Source organism: Colletotrichum spaethianum (genome assembly GCF_022836535.1).
Source record: "Colletotrichum spaethianum MAFF 239500 DNA, contig32, whole genome shotgun sequence".
Classification (NCBI taxonomy): domain Eukaryota; kingdom Fungi; phylum Ascomycota; class Sordariomycetes; order Glomerellales; family Glomerellaceae; genus Colletotrichum; species Colletotrichum spaethianum.
In genome coordinates, this window is record NW_026054802.1 from 506,787 (window position 1) to 525,472 (window position 18,686).

General features: G+C 54.4%; 1 protein-coding gene across 1 annotated transcript; it reads right to left on the reverse strand.

Annotated features, from left to right (window-relative positions):
• Positions 1-4,046: 4,046 nt before the first annotated feature.
• On the reverse strand, positions 4,047-5,407 carry ColSpa_10050 (guanine nucleotide-binding protein subunit beta; the record flags this gene model as incomplete). Its single annotated transcript, XM_049276262.1, has 5 exons — positions 4,047-4,067; positions 4,127-4,246; positions 4,307-4,396; positions 4,461-5,179; positions 5,278-5,407. The coding sequence occupies 5 exons, from the start codon at positions 5,405-5,407 to the stop codon at positions 4,047-4,049; spliced, it is 1,080 nt and encodes a 359-aa protein (XP_049132219.1).
• Between the last annotated feature and the right edge of the window lie 13,279 nt (positions 5,408-18,686).

The following is an 18,686-nucleotide window of genomic DNA, read 5'->3' on the forward strand; positions in this document are numbered from 1 at the left end:
GGTGTTGTTGGCCCACTACACATCTGGGGTGTGGATGTCCACGAGGCAACTTCGGATTAATTGCCTTTGTCATTGTTTTGGGCTGATTCAATCACGGTTCGCAGCACCGACGACTTCGGCCGTGGTTCCAAAGGTTCACTCATGGTTCCAACGGCGATGCCGTTGGAGGACAGTTCGGTCTTGCATCTTCAAATCGACGGCAAGAATAATTTTGCTTCGCCTGGGATAGGTATTTTCCGACTCTCGTTCAAGTGGACATTCTCAACCGGTCACAGATTCTCCAACGGCACAACTCGTAATCTTGGCCACCATCCATGCATAATCGGTTCACCCTACGGTATCTTGGCCCTGTGGTACTTACCTAAAGAGAGCCTCGCAATGTCAGTCAAACATGAACCGCCTTTTCCATCTTAGGATGCGACATTTTATGACATGCTACTGTCTGCAGAAGAGGCCCAGATATGTGCCGCGAACGACCTAGGTCACCTCAGCCTTTCGATCAAGGCCAACTCGTCAACCACAAATCAACCTCCATGAATCACAACTCGTTCGCCACAACTCTTGTCAAAACGTCAAAGTTTCATGGTACAAAACACCCACGGCAGCGACCAGCACAACGAACATCGTTAAAACAGACATTGATCAGGAGAATCGTCATCCCGATGTGGTCAGAAATCCATATGTGGCGATCAGATCAATGCATAAGTACAGTAGTAACGAATCCTACGTTTCATGGTTTTGTTTGTTTCACACAACAGGCTCACATGACGACAGAGAAACGAGGTTTCCATTTCCGAGCAAGGGGAGTCAAAGTCACCACAATTCTCATGCCATGGGGAATCCTTGACTCGACTACTGCTTGTTGGAGTCTTCCCATCTCAGGAAGCTTCGTCGGGTTTGTTACCGTCCTCGGTACTCGCGGTCGAGGCCAAGTTATCTGCCACCACACTCCATCAGCCTAATGGTTGATCATCTCGAGGACCGGCACGCTGGCTGCACAACTTTTCACGCATTCTGTGCGTTCCTCGCCTCGCCGTTCTTGAGCAAGTCTGGACGTCGCACCTCAGCACGATGTAGACACTATGCGGGTGGCTCGACCAGGTGCCGTCCAACCGTGTTGCGTGTATCAGATCTCACCAGCGCCGTCACAAAGTTCTGTCAGACACGTTTGTCTCCACGGCTATCATGCAGCATTTGCTCAACCGGATCCAAGAAAGGCCTACCACACTGGCGAAATCTACTACGTATGCAAGATCCCGATACGGGTTGACAGCCGCTCTCTGCAGCGTCCCGGCCATCTTCCCCATCCACCGAGGCCTCGTGGCTGCCGGGAACACAGGGTTGGCAATCGCAGCAAGTTATCCGACCATACTTCAGCCACACAGAATCCCCCTTCACCCCCTATCTCTCTCTCTCTCTCTCTCTCTCTCTCTCTCTCCAAACGCCTTGTTTAGTAGCTCCGAGCCACATGTCGAAGCCAAGTCAAACAGCATGCAATATTAGGGCTGATTCCTTCGATCCATCGTCAGTCCCACTGCCGCACCTCTTCTAGGCTGCTTCGAACGCTTCGGCAAGCGTGGTCTGTGCTGCCCAGATGATCCTTCTCCCGAAAACCCATCGCAGGCTTCGAGAAGTCTCGAGGCAACGCCACCTGCAACATAGGCAAGTAACGGCCGTGAGCTGTGACGGCCAACATTGTCTGTGGACCATTGCAGATCTGACATCCCCACGGCCGCCTTTCCACACCCAGCTCGGGAAACCCGGCCTCGGGAACAGGTCTCTCGCATCATCTTCCAAAAAAGCCGGGACGGGCCAGTCGCAGTTACCGCGACCGATACCCCGACACGAAAGACAATGGCAAAGCGGAGAATCCAGAGCGGTCTGCCCTGTCACGTGGCATGTAAGAAGACAACACGGAATAGACGAACCCCAGGTCATGACCCGTCCGCCCTCCATCTTCACAACCAGAAACATTCCTCTCTCGCCGTCGTCGTGCCGCACCCCCGCCTCCTTGTCCTTCTGGGCTGGTCTGACGTAGGCGTCCCCTGCTTCAAGCGTCGCCTCGCGTCGATCCGGCACCCATGCGAGATTCCGACCGTGATAGTGCCGGCGATGCCGTCGATGAGGCTCAACCGCACGCCTGCTCACACAATCTTGTACCCGGCGACCGTTTCCCGGAGTGCTCCTCCAAGAAGAAGAAAGCAGGTCCGCGGCTACAAGTGTCACAGACGTAGCAACTCCCACTCGTCGCTTCACTTCCTCTCCTCAGCCCCCTGTCACTCGAATGCTACCTGCTCGTTCCGTCCACTCCCCTGACCGAGATCCGGTAACGATGTGTCTACCGGACGCAAGAGAAGTCGGCTTTGTCGCAAGTGACCCCCCACCCACTCCAACCGGTACGAGTTCTCCGCCGTCCGGCATCAGAAGTGAGGGGGACAAGCCGGGACTCCGGCTGAGAAGTCAACTGTGGCGGAGGCTACGGCTCCCAGACCGTCGTTACTGCCATCATCTTGCACTCCCTGCTATCTTCAGCTCGCAAGTGTCTCGGGGTACTCTCCCGGACGAAAGGCCCGCAGCGTCCTCTCCCAGTACCGCCGAGGGGTCCTTTGCTAGACTGTTTCTTTCGGTGGACCATTTCCGTGTCCTGCGTCCATCTGCTTCGGGGCTTCCTATTCCCGACCGGTTCCCTGGATTGCCGTTGTCAATCTATGCCCGCACATTGTAGCATACTCGAGGATCCGGATTAGCTGCTGGCATAATGATGTCAATTCACATGGCTTCTGGGGCAGGAGGATTTGAACAGAGGATGAACGAGCATTGAGCGCGAACTATAGTACAGACAACAAGTAGGTATAAGAGGGAAGGAAGGCTTGAGGCGGGCGTCCACGCAAAGAAAAGAAAAAAAAAAACATCTTCATCACCTCCACCCACCATTCTACGCATGCCTTCGTTCCTTCAGCGGCCTTGGTCGTCGTATCCCCTTTTTCCTGTGCAAAGCCACTCCAGTTCATCATCCGAGACCGATACGATACGTCTACGCTCCCCCAGGAAACGAAGGTATTCTCATATCCTTAGCCGCGCATTACCGACTCCATTCCACTTGGATATGAAAAAGACAACTCGCCGCGGAAAACAAACCAACCGCCTTCCCCACTAGCCTGGTTCTTTCCCCCCTCTCTACTAGGCAAACCGAGTTTGCCTCCACTGTACTTGGGCTTCACGTCGCCTTGAGCGACAGGGGCGGGGTATACGGCATTTTCGTCTACCATAACCAGCACCCCAACGGCTGGGTCGAGGAATTAAGAAAATGCGGAACCGAAATATGCGGCGCGTGTTTTTGGGTGAACGAAAATGGCGACGAGGGAATTATCGGACGAAAACAAAACTCTCTTCGATGGTATACCAAACAAACTCCTGCTGCATAGTGCAGCCCTTTCCCTCCTTGAGCCGTTCGCGTGAAATGGTGTCGGTGTCGGAATCGTGTGCTTGCTTGTCTATGCGTGTAGGGTTGGATTTCGGTGGGGTATCAATATGCCTCGATTCCATTCCCTCCTTGGCGGTCCTGGTTGTATCCGGATCCGGTAGCAGACGTTGCGGGAGATGTGAAGCAGGCATGACTCGGGAAAGGCCACATGTAGGAAAACCCATCAATGTGTTACAGACCGCCCGATCTAACAATCAGGTGCTAGAACGAGTCTCAGAAAAAAAGAAAGAAAAGGCCTATGGTGCAAAAGAATCGTGGACGATGAGGGTGATGGCTGGCATGGCAAAAGAGACCCTGTATAATGCCTAAAGCCACCCATGCCGGTAAAAGGGCGGCCCCAGCTGGATTGGTAGACGGTGAAAAGTGAGCTTTGGTATGAGCAGGTGTGTCGTGACTTCGTCCTGAATGCGCCAGTACTCGCGGATTAGAAAAGGGCAGCATCAGGGTTTCGAAAATTAAGTTGGCCAGATAACCAGTCGACAGAAGATTAAAATGGTTTCGCGCGTACTGGAACCGGTATATCCAGACAGGACTTCGACGTTGTTTTTGTCGGTTTGGTAATTTAGTATGCCCAGATTTTCAGCTGGAACAGCAGAGTCAGTACCGCACCCGGAGGGCAGAGGATGAAAAGGGTGAACGTACGAGTGAGTCCCATGAACCTGTGCACAAGCTGATCCCGTCGTTGCTAACGCCCAAACAGCTGACCCTGTTCTCGTGGCCGACAAGGGAGCCAACCTTCTCTCCACGCGTCACATCCCAAACCTAGCGACGGATCAGTCATCGGCCCAGCACCCCACAGCTTGTCAGGAAGTAAAAGCATACCTTGCACTCAAAATCGTCGTAGCCAGCGAACAATAACCGTCCTGAGACAGAGGTAGCCACGGAGGTAATACCGCAAAGGATAGATTCCGACTGCGACCAAAAAGGTTAGCAACCCTCGATTGTCTCCCGCGGAGCTCGTGCCATTCCAACTTACGCCGTAGAGGTTCAATTCGCGATCGGCACGAATGTCGAAGAGCCGGCAGGTTGCGTCATCGGAGCCCGTGACGAACGAGTGGCCGTCGGGGAAGAACTGAATGGCATTGATGTCGGACTCGTGACCGGCAAACGTCTGGACGGCCTTGCCAGCTCGAATATCCCACAGCTTGGCGAAAGCGTCACAGGCACCAGAAATGAATGTGTTGGAGTTGGTCGGGTTGAGGCTGATGCTCATCACGTCGCCCAGGTGGTCGGCAAACTCGGTGACCTTTTGACCCGTCTCGATATCCCACTTCATACAAGTCATGTCACCTGACGATGTGAGGATACTCCGGTCGTTGATAAAGCGACAGCACGATAGGTAGCCAGCATGACCAGAAAGTTCCCTCGCAACGCGGGTCGGGCCCTCCCTCTGCTGGTTGAGGTTGTAAATGGAGCAAATATTGTCTAGACCGCCACAGGCGACATAGTTACCGCTGGGAGCATAGGCGCAGGTCATGACCCACGATGAGCGTAGGGGAATCGCGTGGACCTTGTTCGTGGTGTAGGCATCCCAAATGATGAGCTTTCCATCTTGCGATGCGGAGACGAGATGTCTTCTGTCGGTGGACCAATGCATGGCGTAGATCTTGGCCAGATGTCCCTTGAGAGTGCGCTTGGCCTTCATCAGCTGGTTCTTGGGGATCGGCTCGTGGGCCTGCTGAGCGACGGTGCGGACTGTGGGCGAGGATTGGTTGTCAGCATCACGACTCAGAGGCAGCAATTGAGATGGCGGCAATGGCGAAGGGATAGATGATGATGATGGGAGGACTCACGAGTGGTGTCGGCGAGCTCATCCTTCTTCCGCTTGATCCTGTCCTTGAGTGTCTCAGCCTCGCGTCGCGCCTGTTGAATGCGCGCCTGCATCGCCTCGGGCGACACATCGTTGGGGCCTTGAGAATTCATCGTCGTGGACTGATGACCTCGACGAATGGGATGGCGGAGAGAGAAGGGTGGCTGCTGATGTCGAGGCGGTAGATGGTGATGGCGGTTGGTGGTAGGCGAGGAGGTCGGTTCGGGAGGAGGAGGTGGTGGTCGTCGGTCGTTGGACGAGGGTTGAGGGTTAGAATTGAAATTGAGCGGGAGTCGGTGGAGAGGGAGGAAAGAGAGGTGTGTGGTGGTTGTCCAGTTCCAGATGGAAGGGGAATGCAAGCTCCAGGGGGGTTGCTTTGCGCGGACCAGTAAAACAGCAGGGTCGAAAGGAAATGATGGTCGGCCGGGGGGTGTTGAATTATTAGAGAGGGCGCAGGTACATGCCGATGGTACGGTTCGATGGTGCGAATTGAAGTACCTGCTGGGGGAGGCCCTTGTGCAGAAAACCCAGTAGCCGGGTGGACAGGGCAGGGCAGGAGGCAGGAACAGGAACAGCAGGAGAGAGAGAGAAAGAGAGAGAGAGGAGAGAGACAGAGATGGGCGGATGGTGAAGGTAAGGGAAGGTACGGACGGTATCCGTCCGGGAATGGAGAACGGGTCGAGTGTGGTGGTGGTGGTGGTGGATTGGCTGGCTGACAGTGGTCGAGGGATTGGATTGGCGAGGAAGGAAAAAAAGGAAAAAAAGAGGACGGGGAACCCGACCAGGACGGGACAGGGCAGGATTAGGACTAGAAAATGCAGAGGGGACCGACTTGACCAAGGGCCGGAGCGGTCGCCGTGTCAAGCGTGTGTGGGGCCTTTCTCTTCCCACTTGGTGTTCCTTTACTCTCTCTTCAGTCCTGAGCCTTCACTGTGGTCCTTTCTCTTACTCTCAAGCGTTCTTTCGCTGTCTTTGCCGCTGCTTGGGGCCTGCTGGGGCCTGAACCTGGACCGAGCTGGGATTTGGGGGCCTGAGGTGACCGGGGGGGGGGGGGGAGGTCAACGAAGTGGGTGGTGAGGTGGTCGTCCGTCTCTGGTGGGGCCCTGTACGGTGAACCGGTCGACCCTTAAGCAGGTACAAGGCGGGAGAGAGGGTACGGGCTGGCGTGTCAGCCTGCAACTAGGTACCGGCAAGGCAAACTAAGGTGAGCCCTTGCGTCAAGGTCAGATGAAGTTGCTACACCTGCATGGAAACTATGTGGAACAAACAGAATGGTGCAGCAGGACGACAGGCGAAACAATTGGAAGAATGGGCAGTGCGGACGGATAGTATGCGGTCAACGAGGAATACTCTTGGGCTCTCGGCCAAGAGGAAAAATGTATGAAGCGTGCTCGTAGGCGGTCGTAGGACACGGGCAAAGGGGGTGAGGTGAAAGTAGCAAATGTGAAGGGGGACAGCGGACCAGGCAGAAACAAGAGGTCACGCCGAAGAGACACACTTTCGATTCTACAGTACAAGGAAAAAGTGGAAGGGAACTGGGGCCACGAACCGCCGACGGCAGCTAGCAGAGAAGAGTCTCCAGTTCTTTGTCCCGAGGATGACGAGACAAGACATGGATGGGCCAAGGCACGGTACGGGGTGCTTGGGGGGGGGGCAACCCAAAAAGGGGGCGGGACAGAGATACGACGGGAGAGATATATGGTAGGCAGACTTACGCAGCGATACCTCAGGGCACAGTAACCTGAACCAGCTGAGCTCCAGAATGTCGCCTTCGTCTTTTTGTTGCTTGGTTTCCTTCCTTTCTTATTTCTGTCTGCCTTGGTCCGAGGTCACACACAAAGCCACCTTTGGCTGCCGAATAGACTGGGCTGGGCCTAGCTGGGCTGTGGCCGGCGGAGTTGCGAAGTGCGCTCAAAGGGGAACCGAACCGAGCCGGACCTTGGTCGGCCGTCAAAGTCTTGTTCTTGCTGTTCGCCGTAGTTGGTAGCTGCGGCGGGTGACGGCAGCGGCAGCAGCTACGACAACTGTAATAGAGCGCCGCTGGCTGGACAGAGTGTTCGTAACGTGGTCGAGTTGTGTGTGCACTAGAACGGGAGGCCACGACGGACAGTTAGGCTGGGGCAATGGAGGTGTGCTCCAAGGTGGCTTTGGCACTACTGCTGGATCAAGTAGGTCTAGTTGCCCCCAGATGCGCGCGGGTGCGTGGTGCAATGAGGCAATCGAGTCGGAGGTCTCGCTCGCTCTGGTGCGTATCGGTACTGGTACCACTGTACGGTAGGCAGGTAGGTACGGATACAGCGTCCTAGCGGGCAGCGATGATTGCGTAGCGGGAGTCCAGGATGGATCGATGGGGACGGGCGGGAAGAAGGATGAGTCCAGACCAGGTGCTGAGCCGTGTGCGTGAGCCAGTCTCAGGTTTGAGAGAGCGGGAGACTGGGAGTGATCAAGTAGGTAGAGTACGGGTAGAAGGGAAGGCAAGGCAAGGAGAGGTGGTACGTGCGTGTCGGCCAGCTGAGTGGATGCGTCAAGGTCTGGTCCAGTGACTCGAGAGTGGTGTACATACGATGTATGTCCGACGACTGGACCGGGTGCAGGCAAAAGAGAGAGAGAGACAGAGCTCGCGATTACCAATTGCTGCACCCAAGAGCAGAGAGGTGGGGCGCCCGCTTGTACATATCATTTTATCTCCCCCCACCCCTAGGTTCGATGGTGGCATTTGTGTCCGTACATTTAGGCTTGTGATGCAGTTGCTCGGTACGTACCACGGCGTGGAAGGAGAAATGGCCAAGCACGAGTGGATTCTGGAACTAGACGTGCTTGCGGATGGGGAAGGAGGGGGGGGAGGGAGATGGAGAATCACCCCGGGAGCAGCTACCAGGTTCTTTCAGGTACAAGTCGTCCTCAAATGAAAAGGGAAAGGGGCTCCCTGGGAGACACTCGACGCAGCAGCGTTGGACTGACTGACAGAAGAAGAAGCAACGAACCAGCCCGCGCCGAGTGCGACTCCAATGATCGATCATATGCCGGCCTGTTTTCCCTTGCTGTCAAATACGTTTGAAAGCCGCCGATTCGTTGCCATCATCGCCATTTTCAGTTTTCCCCCTCCAAATGATGTGGGATGTCGGCAGCAAGTCATTCCTCATTCCTCATTTTCCGTCGGCGGATTATTTTCTTGTTTGTTTTTGTTTCTTTGCCTCACAATCCATCTCTTCATTTTAACTCCGACGCAGCGTCACCTGCTTGTCACCGATGCACAGCCGAGACAAGAGAAACGAAACCGAGCACCTCGATTGACCGTCTCGTCTCGTCTCGTCGGTCCCTTGGTACGTTAGTTACCCTTGCGGGTGCGTTGAAAGCATGGGCAAATTTGCCTTTTCATCCCGAGGCAAAGTTGCCTAGAGATGGGTAGGTCAGCAACTTGCAAGCTCGCTTGAGTCGTCTTGCGAATCGGTTAGGACGTTTGCATACAGCCGACGTGACGTGGAGAAACACTTACGAGCACCGCACACCGCACGCACGCACGACTGGGAGAGATGAACCCTGGCGGTGCGATCCAGCGGTTCAGCCGCTTGTCGTCTACCGGCGTGATGCGATACCTACGATACGACACAAACGACCACAGCCCCGAAACGGCAGGTCAACCAACAACATGGCCCGGCTGGCTGACACAGTCTCGCGCGGGAACGAAAAGATACATAGAATAGGTACAAGAATCCGATCAGGAACTCGGAGGAGGCAGGGTCCAGCGATGCTGTTAGGTCAAGGTTGCCCGAAAGCCTGACTTGGAGTGCCGTCATGCCTGCCTCTTTGGTCCGAGTTAGGGATCAGCTTTGACGGCATTGCCTCTCATCCGGCACGTCCAGAAAACGCCAATCTCATCTATCTGTTCGGTCTTGCTTTGATCAGTCTGACATGAGCCTCGCACCCCGCCGTTTTCTCTCCTTCGCGGGCAGGCAACCATTGCGCACAGGCATCTCAGTGGAGTTATAGACTTTTCTCGTTGCTCCTCCACCTCGCCTCATGCTCGTTGGGACGGACCGTAGCACGGCGTCCGCTGCAGACGACCGCGCTCGAGGTGGCCAACCTGACCTCGTGCCTGGACGCAATGCCTCAAGTTCCGACCCAACAAGCCTACCTAGTTGGTTATCTCCCCGCGCCGGCGCTCCTCTTTAGGGACACAAAGAAGGAAAGTACCCGCCCCTTGCCTTACATCCGAATCACCAATCGATGAGTGTGGCATGGCAGGGGGACGATGCCTAAAGAAATGCACAGTGCACTATTGCTCTGGTGAGTAGCCGCTGCAACCAACAGTAGCGGAATCCAATCATTGGCTGAGCAAGGCGATACGTATCGCATCGCATTCTCTCCCGTACGATAGTAGTGGGGAAAAAGCCGCCGCACCGGCAGCGCACCCTCCCCTTCCGAGCCTTCTCCTCGTTTAACCAACCTTCCTTGGCGAAATGAAGCATGACACTTTGTCCTAGGAGCCTTTGCCTATCGAAACTTGACGGCAGACACCATCCCCCTCATCGTACGAATAGAGTGCCGTGCCTCAGGGTCCTCGCAACTGGGTTGCGAGGAGGTGCATCTGAGGTGTATCTCAGTGTGTGTGTGTGTGTGCATGCCCGAGTATCTTGTCCAACATGCCTTAGAGTCTTCATCCGAATCTCAGATCCAATTAGCCCTCACTCACCCGGTCACTCACCCGGTCACTCACCCGGTCACTCACCCAGTCACTCGCTCAGTCGCCTACTCACCTGCTCACCACCTCGCCATCGTTGGCTAGGTCGCGGCCGACGACAAGAACCTCTGTCAACCCCCAGAATACCACGCTCCTCGGACATTGAGGCTTCGGAAGGATACCCCGTCCTCGCTTTCGGTGCGAGCGTCTACGGATGTTGTGCTTGCGCGTGGCAGGCGTCCGTAACATTTCGCACCGAACCCGGAAAATCCATTGGCGAAGAAGCGGCCTAGAAGGAAGGAACCCGTCAAAAAGAACTCCGACGTAAGTGGAGTTTGGACTGGCTTCGCACACACACTTTTTGCATCTCGCATGTAGTGCGTACCTTACACTGTGGGCCTCTTGCTGCATTGCATAAAAAATAGATTGGATGCAGATACTGCTAGGCCCCATTCAGCGTTACTTGCTGCCGACATCCCACACCACTTGTGTTGTGCTGAACTGACCTTGCCAGCCAGGTAGGTACGATGTAGGTACCCACTTTCTTGCGACGGCTACTTCGTGGTCTGTGCGCCCTTTGTTTCCTCGCTTTCCCGTCTCGTTTTTCACTTCACACCATTCCCTCGCTTGCCCGATTGACCCTTGATAACGCTTCCCCTGTCCGTCGTCGTCGTCGTCTTCGGACCGTTGGGGCCGATCCGCGGTTTTCTGCTCAACAGGATAAATTGTTCCTGAAGCTCGTCGGCTGCTTCTGCCGTCTCCAGGAGCTCGAGTACAGAACCATACAAGTTGCTGGCCAAAGTTGGTCTAGCTACATCTTATCTCAAGTTCCTCTCTCGGCGTGCACGGATCAGCATTGCCGCCCCACCTGCAAGACGCCCGCTCGACATGCCTCGACTTCACCTACAAGCGATCAACATTTTGCCCCAGTCCAATGTACCAAATATACAGACGGCCAGAGGTATCAGCAAGGACACGATGCGGATAGAACAAACACAAGACCAGGAGTACCTAGGAACACGAAGGACAACGGGCGACTTGGTGATGCCAGCCAAACGGAGCTGGCAAACTTTTCGGCGAACCATCCGAAAAAACCTTGGCCTCTAAGACGGTCGACTGTGTTCGATCAACAACGAAGAACTTTCTCGTACCCAATCAACACGACAAGGACGGGCAAAGAAGACAAGTCCCTGGTCTGAGGGCAAGCACAGCCTGTCCTCAGCTCAATGGGGTCCTGGGTGGCGACGACCATGAGTTGGATGAGGCCTCCTCGTTAGTCGATGCCAGGCATCAGTGCTGGACGTTGGGTCTTTGGGTGAACTGCCAACCTCCATCCTACGTCTGTATCTCGCGATGCGATGCCAGAAAACAAAAGACACCTAGGTATGCTTCCGCCTCCTCCCCTGCTTGTCCTTCTGCTTTTACCAGCTTTGCCGTCATGCCTATTCGGTTCCTTTTATCTTACAGTAGGCCTCAATAATTGCAACCACCACATTTGACTACCGGGGCATGCCATGTCCCGAAGCACCACTTGTCATTCACCCCGTCGAGGCTTTCTTCCAATCTGTTGGTCATTGAGGTTTTCTTCTTGTACACAACGCGAGTGGCGGGCGGCCCAAGCTCTCCTAGCTCCAGAGCCAGTCGGTGCCATCACAAGCCCCAAGCTTTCACCATTACATATTTTCGGGATCCAGGAGCTGGGTTGCGTCGATTGAGCTGGCTTTTTCTACCATGTCGATGATGGCATTTGGGTTTGGGGACAGCTAGAAGCAGGCGGTTTGGATGCTGCCCGACTGACTGTCTTGTCCGCATTGCCACTTCCGCACCGAACCAGACGGAATGCATGATGGTTAGACGGCCCTATTTTCAACAAACAGCGACGGCAGCGCGAGGCAATTCAACGGAGAAGTAGGGCTATGCCTGCTCCTCGTCTTCTTCTTCCTTCAGGGTTTGCTGATACCACAAACCCCATATAACACTATCTCCAAGTTATTTCACCTCGGTACTTTACGGTAGGTGTGCGGATAGATACACGGAAGTGAAGCGCATATCATCTGAGAAAGAAAAATAGCGGCCACAATGAGGTAACGCTCCCCGCTATTCTTCTGACAACCTTAGATGTCGCAGCAATAATGCAGCATGGACTCTCTCCCTCTCTTTTCGCTTGCATGTGACGGCCAGTCCCTGCAGCTCTCTCTCTCTATCTCCCCCAATATACTACGGTATCTGCGGTGCTGTGTTAACAAGGGAATATGTGGCTGCACTTTCCATTTGTCGCCTCAACTTTGGACAATGGCTACACTAACTCTGGCTTTTGGGTAAACTTGTGGGATGCCAATATGCTATCTATCACCGGGACCATTCTGGCTTCCGCGGCTTGAGCTAATCCCCCCCCACGGCTAGCTTTTCCACTAGAATCGCAATCTCTACGCAATTGGCGGGAAGACACCATTACACTGGTAGGGGTTTCAAGCAGCTGTGCCCCGAACGTACATTATTAGAAGTAAGCCCGCAGGTCACCAGGAGAGACAACACCCTGGGACAAGAAATGTATGGAACTCAAACTGGTATGGCGCGGTTTACACGCTAACATAACTGCATGTATCTACTAACAATGGTCGACATAAGGCTGCGAGCGATTACGCTGGCACTGTGTCGTGCGTCGGCAGTCTCTAATCGAGCCAAAAGCAACCTCACGCCAAGACTGGCTAGGTTCAATTGCATCAATGCACAATGGCGCTCGCTGCCAAACCATCTCATTGGCCGAGCGTGCTGCCGGAAAGACAGCAAAAAGTGTGCAAAAAGGCAGCCAATTGGTACTTCTTGCATCAGTGGATGCTTTTGTTGATCTACGGTGGGCAACGTCACCGGCGAGCAGATTCACTGCTTCGTCCGACGCGCAGTCGGCGCAAGCTCCGCCTCCTCATCCCCCTCCCAGCATCTTGAGCGCAAACCTAGATGATGACAGCTTCGTTGGTCATTGCGTTGCGCGTACCTGTCTATTACTATGCAAAAGAATCCTCGGTGTAAACGGCATTTCCACGTTTCAGCAGCGGAAAGTGACGAGAGAGCAGTGATTGATATCTACGACACCGCCGCAATCCACCGTGTGTACATCTACCAGTCGCTAATCGACATCGAGCACTTAGCGGGAAGCGCACGGGCTTCAAGGATCCTGCTCACTCGGAAGCGCACGGGTCGAATCCGCCTGTCCGCGGCCTCCATGGCTACACACAGTCTGCCATTTATGACTTGCATTGAACGTTGGTTTTCCGATTTTCGTTACCCCTCATAGTTGGCTCAGACGTCGTCCACCTCAGAAGGATGCTTTCTATTTGCCGCTCGCCTCACGTTTTGGCCGTTTCATAATACAACACTAGAATTGCCTTTGCCATGGAATGGGCATGAAGAGCCTCATGGACGATCCATCCCCGAATGAAGTCTGGGTGTCATCTCAACGGCAGGTCAGAACTGAATACCATTGGTCATTTGGACAAGAAGGACTCGCCATTCTGTCCTGGAGAATAGTCCAGGATTCCCATCGAAGCACCACCCCATGTCAAATACGAGGGGGGAGACGGACATCATCGTTAATGGCAAAATGCCACCCCATTTCATCACCTCTCAGAATCAAGACTAGGACTTGTGTGCCACGCGCTTTCGATGCCGAACCTGCATGAAGCCTCAAGGCTGCAGCAGTCGATACAATTGTCCGTTTCTTAGCCCTATGGCTGGATCAGTCGGAGCCGTGGCCGTCTACTGCACACCGCAGGGCGAAGACCCTCCTGTCAACTCAGCACGTCCCTGTCACCGACAAACGCTTGTTTCTACTAGTGGGAACCATCGACCGTTCGCCTTCAACCAGATCTCGAGCAGAGTTTGGGAAAAGCTCACTAGTCCAAACACTCAGCAGGTATGTGGCATAGTGGCAAGCACTTTGATCTGGTCAACCGATGCGTCTTATCTCCGGGTTGGTCTGACTGTGCCTAACCCCTGTCGTGCATCCTGGCCGAGCAAAGTAACGGATTTGAACCCTCGGAACTCGTGAAGTCTCAGACTCTGTCCTTAAGTCTCATAGATTTGATATAAAAGACAGGAAAGATCTGTCTTTACTAAAGACCAAGCTTCTATTGTTATTAATAGAGTCCTTGTCCAATCCAGCACTCATAATGACCGTGCAAAGGCGTTGACATACCGACTCGGGACGCACAGGGGGGTTAGGAGTTGGGAAACTGATTATCGACTACCATGAATTATGTGCCCATACCAAAACCCAGCACGACGATCTGAAAGATACGGTGTAATGACGATAGCCTGACGGACGGTCGTTCTTTGCAACTACCAAGGAAGCTGTTTCTCGGTATTGTGCATCTTACCGAGATGCAAGTTATATCCCAAAGCGTGTAGCACACCAGGGTCGTCTGCGTGCCAGGGATATCCATAAGACCAACATCGCGTTTGGTTTGATGGCACGAACCCTCTCAGACCGCGCAGCCAATCTGATTCTCCGGGTCTCCAAAAAGGAAGTATTGCTGGGACCAGGAGGAGGGGCTAATAACGGCTTAGGGATGCAGGATCGAGGGGGAACAGACCTCCGAACTCCAAATTGAAATCATCGGCCTCGGGGTGTTTAGTAACCCGATTACAAACCCACCGGCAAAATCAGCCGTGCAGCAAGGCAAGACGCCAAGCAGGCAATGAGCAGTATCATCAATGGTTAACTGGTGGCACGGCAGGCATCTGAAGGAAGACGCTTGTTGCTCTTTGTTTTGCCGGCGGCATGATGGGGGAGATCTAAACAACGACTAGCTCTGGGTCCGCTCTCGGCTCCTCTCCCTCCGTCCATTGACCCGGCGCTCAGACCTGCTCGGCCGACGCAGGTTTCCACATTACTTGCTGAAGACGAGCCTTCTCGTCCTCGCCGCCGAAGATGGAGTCAATCCCTTGACGAGCGAGCGTGCAAATGTCGTCGCGGGAGAGCTTGAAGTGCTCCGCCACCAGCCTGTACTCGTTGGACAGAGGGCTGCCAAAGACGCCAACGTCGTCGGTCTATTTGCAGCCTGCGAGTTAGCACAGACTTTGACTGACTGCTTGACAGAGAATGAAGATGGCAACGAAGGGAGGGGGGACTCGAAACGTACGCCGAGAGATATTACGCTGCCTTCCACGCCCACCACTCTCCGAAGTGATGCCCCTCGAAGCCGCCCAGGACCATGCCGGCGTGCACGTTGCAGCTGAGGCACAGCTCGAGCCCGATCCTTTGCTCCACAATCGCCTGCTTCACGTCCTCGCCGAGGTGAATGACGTGGCCCAACCGCTGCGGCTCCCACGACAGGATCTCGGCGAGCTCGCCGGCGGTGCCCGAACACTCGGCCTCTCCAAAGTGTATGGTAAGGCCCAGCCCGAGCTTCTTGGCCTCGGCAAAGGCGCCACGGAAGATAGAGACGTCTTCCTGTCCGGGGACGCCGTGGACGCGGGCGGCCGGGTCGCCGCAGAGGTCGACGCCGACGACGCCTTGCTCGCGGAACTGGGCGGCGAGGCGGACAGTCTCGTGGGCTTGGGCGGGAGTGTGACGGCGGTCTACGGAGAGGATCAGACGTGTGCGCATCGTCTCCGGGCCAGGGTGCGCGGCCTCGAAGGCGCCGATTGCGGAGAGAATTGTAGAGACGTAGACGGAAGCCGGCTGTGGGGTTGGTAACGGGAGCGAGCGCGGCGTGGTGCGGAGCTCAAGGTAGGTTACGCCGTCGGCGTGGAAGTCCTGGAGCACGGAGAGAGTCGCGGCGCATAGGGTCTCTGGGTCCGTTATGAGGTTGTAGATGTAGGATGAGAAGAGGGGGAAGAAGCTGTAGGGGGCGTGGTCAGAAGGGGTTAGGTCGGAAGGGTTGGAGGCAGAAGTGAAAAGAGTTGGAAAGAAAGGAGAGGACGTTACGTGGTGAGATTGTAGTCGTGTTTGCCGTCCGGCATCTCGACAAGGGGATCTGCGAGGTCCGTCTCGCCTGCCTGCTTCTTGCGGACCCAGATGTCATGAAGGGTGCGGCGGCTTACGCTGCCTGTCAGGTGGGCATGGAGCTGAGCGGGTATTAGATAGATCTCGGTACTGGGGGATGACTCGATAGTGCAGGTGTAGAAGAAATGCTATACCTCGATCTTTGGAAGGGCTTTGAAGTCCATGTCTGCCGCTGGCTGTGAGCCCATCGTGTTAAGCCGTGTTGGTGGGCCTTCTGACACGAGCTTATCAACCCCTCGTTCGGTTTTTGTTGTGTATCGTTGGCTTGAGACAACCCGACGCTGCAAGGTGCCGAGATGAGCAGGCTGGTTCGCGGCTGGTGAACGTATAACGTGACCGCCCAGGTGGTTGGTGCACAGAGAACCTTCAGGGTAGCTAAATGGCGCTTTCTTTTAGCCGGGAGAAGCAAACAACCAAACACGACGCAGTCTGTGAGGCGGCAGCTTGTGCGAAACCCGTTGAAGCTCACATTGAATGCTCAACAGTAAACATTGATGGAATGGTCGTAAGCCGTGAGCGCAGTACCTTTTCTTTTCCTTTTTTTTTGTTGCGGGGAATGGGAGTTGGCGCCCATCGGGAAAGTTGGGAAAAGATACGGTGGCCCCGATGGTTCCGAGGCGGAGCAGGCCGATGGTGCCGATCCCGGAGCTGTCTGGTTTCCCGGGGTGGGAGTCGGGCGGGGGACGCCGCTTTTCCAACGCCGCCGTGGAAGTGAGACATTCGCACCGGGCTCCGGGATATCAGAGGGTGGGGGAAAACGAAATTGCCTAGTGCTGCTGCAAACGGCCGCATCATGCGAAGAAAAATGGCAATGGCTTTTGGGGCTTGGAAAATCCACCCAAAAGCTCGTAAGTCGGCATGCCCCAGCTGGCTTAAAGCGAATCACTCGCCCGTTTCAATGCCACGCCATCATTTCCGCGCCTCCATGGGCCGCTGGGAGCTTTTCTTCCGTCATTGCATTCTTGGCCTGGAAGCAGCGCCACTGGCTTGTTTGAAGGTGGCTGGGTCTGGGTGCCGCCGTTGAGCAGTCCCCGATGCCTGCTGTTCATTGAGGGAATGAAGTTGTCCGCAGCACCGGAAGATGTTATCATCGTCATTGTTTTTTGTGGTATTTCTCGGTAGTATCCAAATCCATTGGAAATGATGGGGCAGCAGGATGTACATATATGATTGTTCAGCATGGTCGAACAACACCTTGAGTTTTTTTTCTCACGCCTGCCCCTTGGTGGCCTTCGTTCCTTGCTCACATCGTCTGGTTTGGAGGACCAACGATTCCTAAGCTTAAAACCGGGCTTGGATATCTTTCGAGACCACTCACGTTTCTAAACTCTAATTGGTACCATCTCAAACGATGGATACGCACCCAGCAAACTAGCCATATCTGGTTGTGGCGGGCTTTGCCTATGGTGATGTTGGCCAGGCTCTCACTTTGAAGGCATTGCGGCAACTTCCCCCTTGATGTATCGCCAGTCCTTCGAGTTTCTTTCATCATTAATATCTAGATAGCGAATCTGGACGAAAGCGGGCCACAAAGTTTGGACGTAACTGCTGCGCTAGGTGATGGATCTGCAAATTCTCACGATTTCAACCGTATTGCCCGTTTAGGGAAGGTCTTGCGAACTCTGCGCCTACCCAGCACCTGGTTGATCCCGGCGTAACTTACAGAAGCACTAGATGGTGAGATTCGGCTAAGTGTTACTGAGGCGAGAGTTGACTTGTGACCGCCGAGTAAACGATACGAAATGACCACCAAGCAAGAGGAAGCTGCTGGAAAGTGTTCGTCACATACAAATTGTTCGCCTCATTTCCCGCCAGATCGCTCAATGGTCCATGAAGCTTAACTAGACGTTGCTTCCAAAAAAAATTGTAATACTTTACGCACCGCCGAGTCCTCTGCTTCGTCCTCGAATTGCTCGAGGCCGTTTAGCTCTGCAGGTATAGAAGCTGCCAGACTGTTGTGTATCCATATTCTCGAAGGTGATATCCAACGGTCGTTGGCTTTCCTATCCAGGCTCAAGTAGATTCACCGAGAGTACTCGCAAGGCAGCAATCTGCGTTGCGGGCCACGATCGAGCAGAATGGAAGAACAAGTGCTGCTATCTCTCTTTTGCGTGCTAGGCCTGATGCTCCCACCCCCCTCCTCTCGTGTGCCGGCTCACTAGCTCCAACCGTGCCTTCAGCACCGTTAAAGTTTACACCGGATATCGTGATGAGGACAATACATTCGGACTGTCTTGTTATCTTCGATGAAACCGATTTGGGACGACCTCGGCTTCTCTGCCACTCGAAAGTCATTTTCCAGGCCCTAAACGTGAATTTTCTGCCGTTATGTTTCCCATCCATCCGGGGTCTAGGTGAGACCAACCTTTCTTGTGCTTTTCCATGACTTCATGTGGCATGGATATGTGTGAATAGTCAGGAGTGTACTTACTTGTTCCTCCGTTCGCTGTCGGTACTAGTCTGTCTCTTTGTCCGAGACATATTCCGGGCATTTTATATCGAACTGACGGCGGCCGGCCGTGATAGCTTGAGTTACATCGAAGACCGATGTAGCTGCTAGCTGATTATCGACAGTTCGAGAGCCCGCTTACGGGAAACCGAACTTCTCGTAATGCTGACGTACGCATTGCTCCCTTGGATGACGCGTGAAGGTTGTTGATGCCGATGAGCAAAATTACAGGAAGCAAGTTGCCCAAAGGGAGAC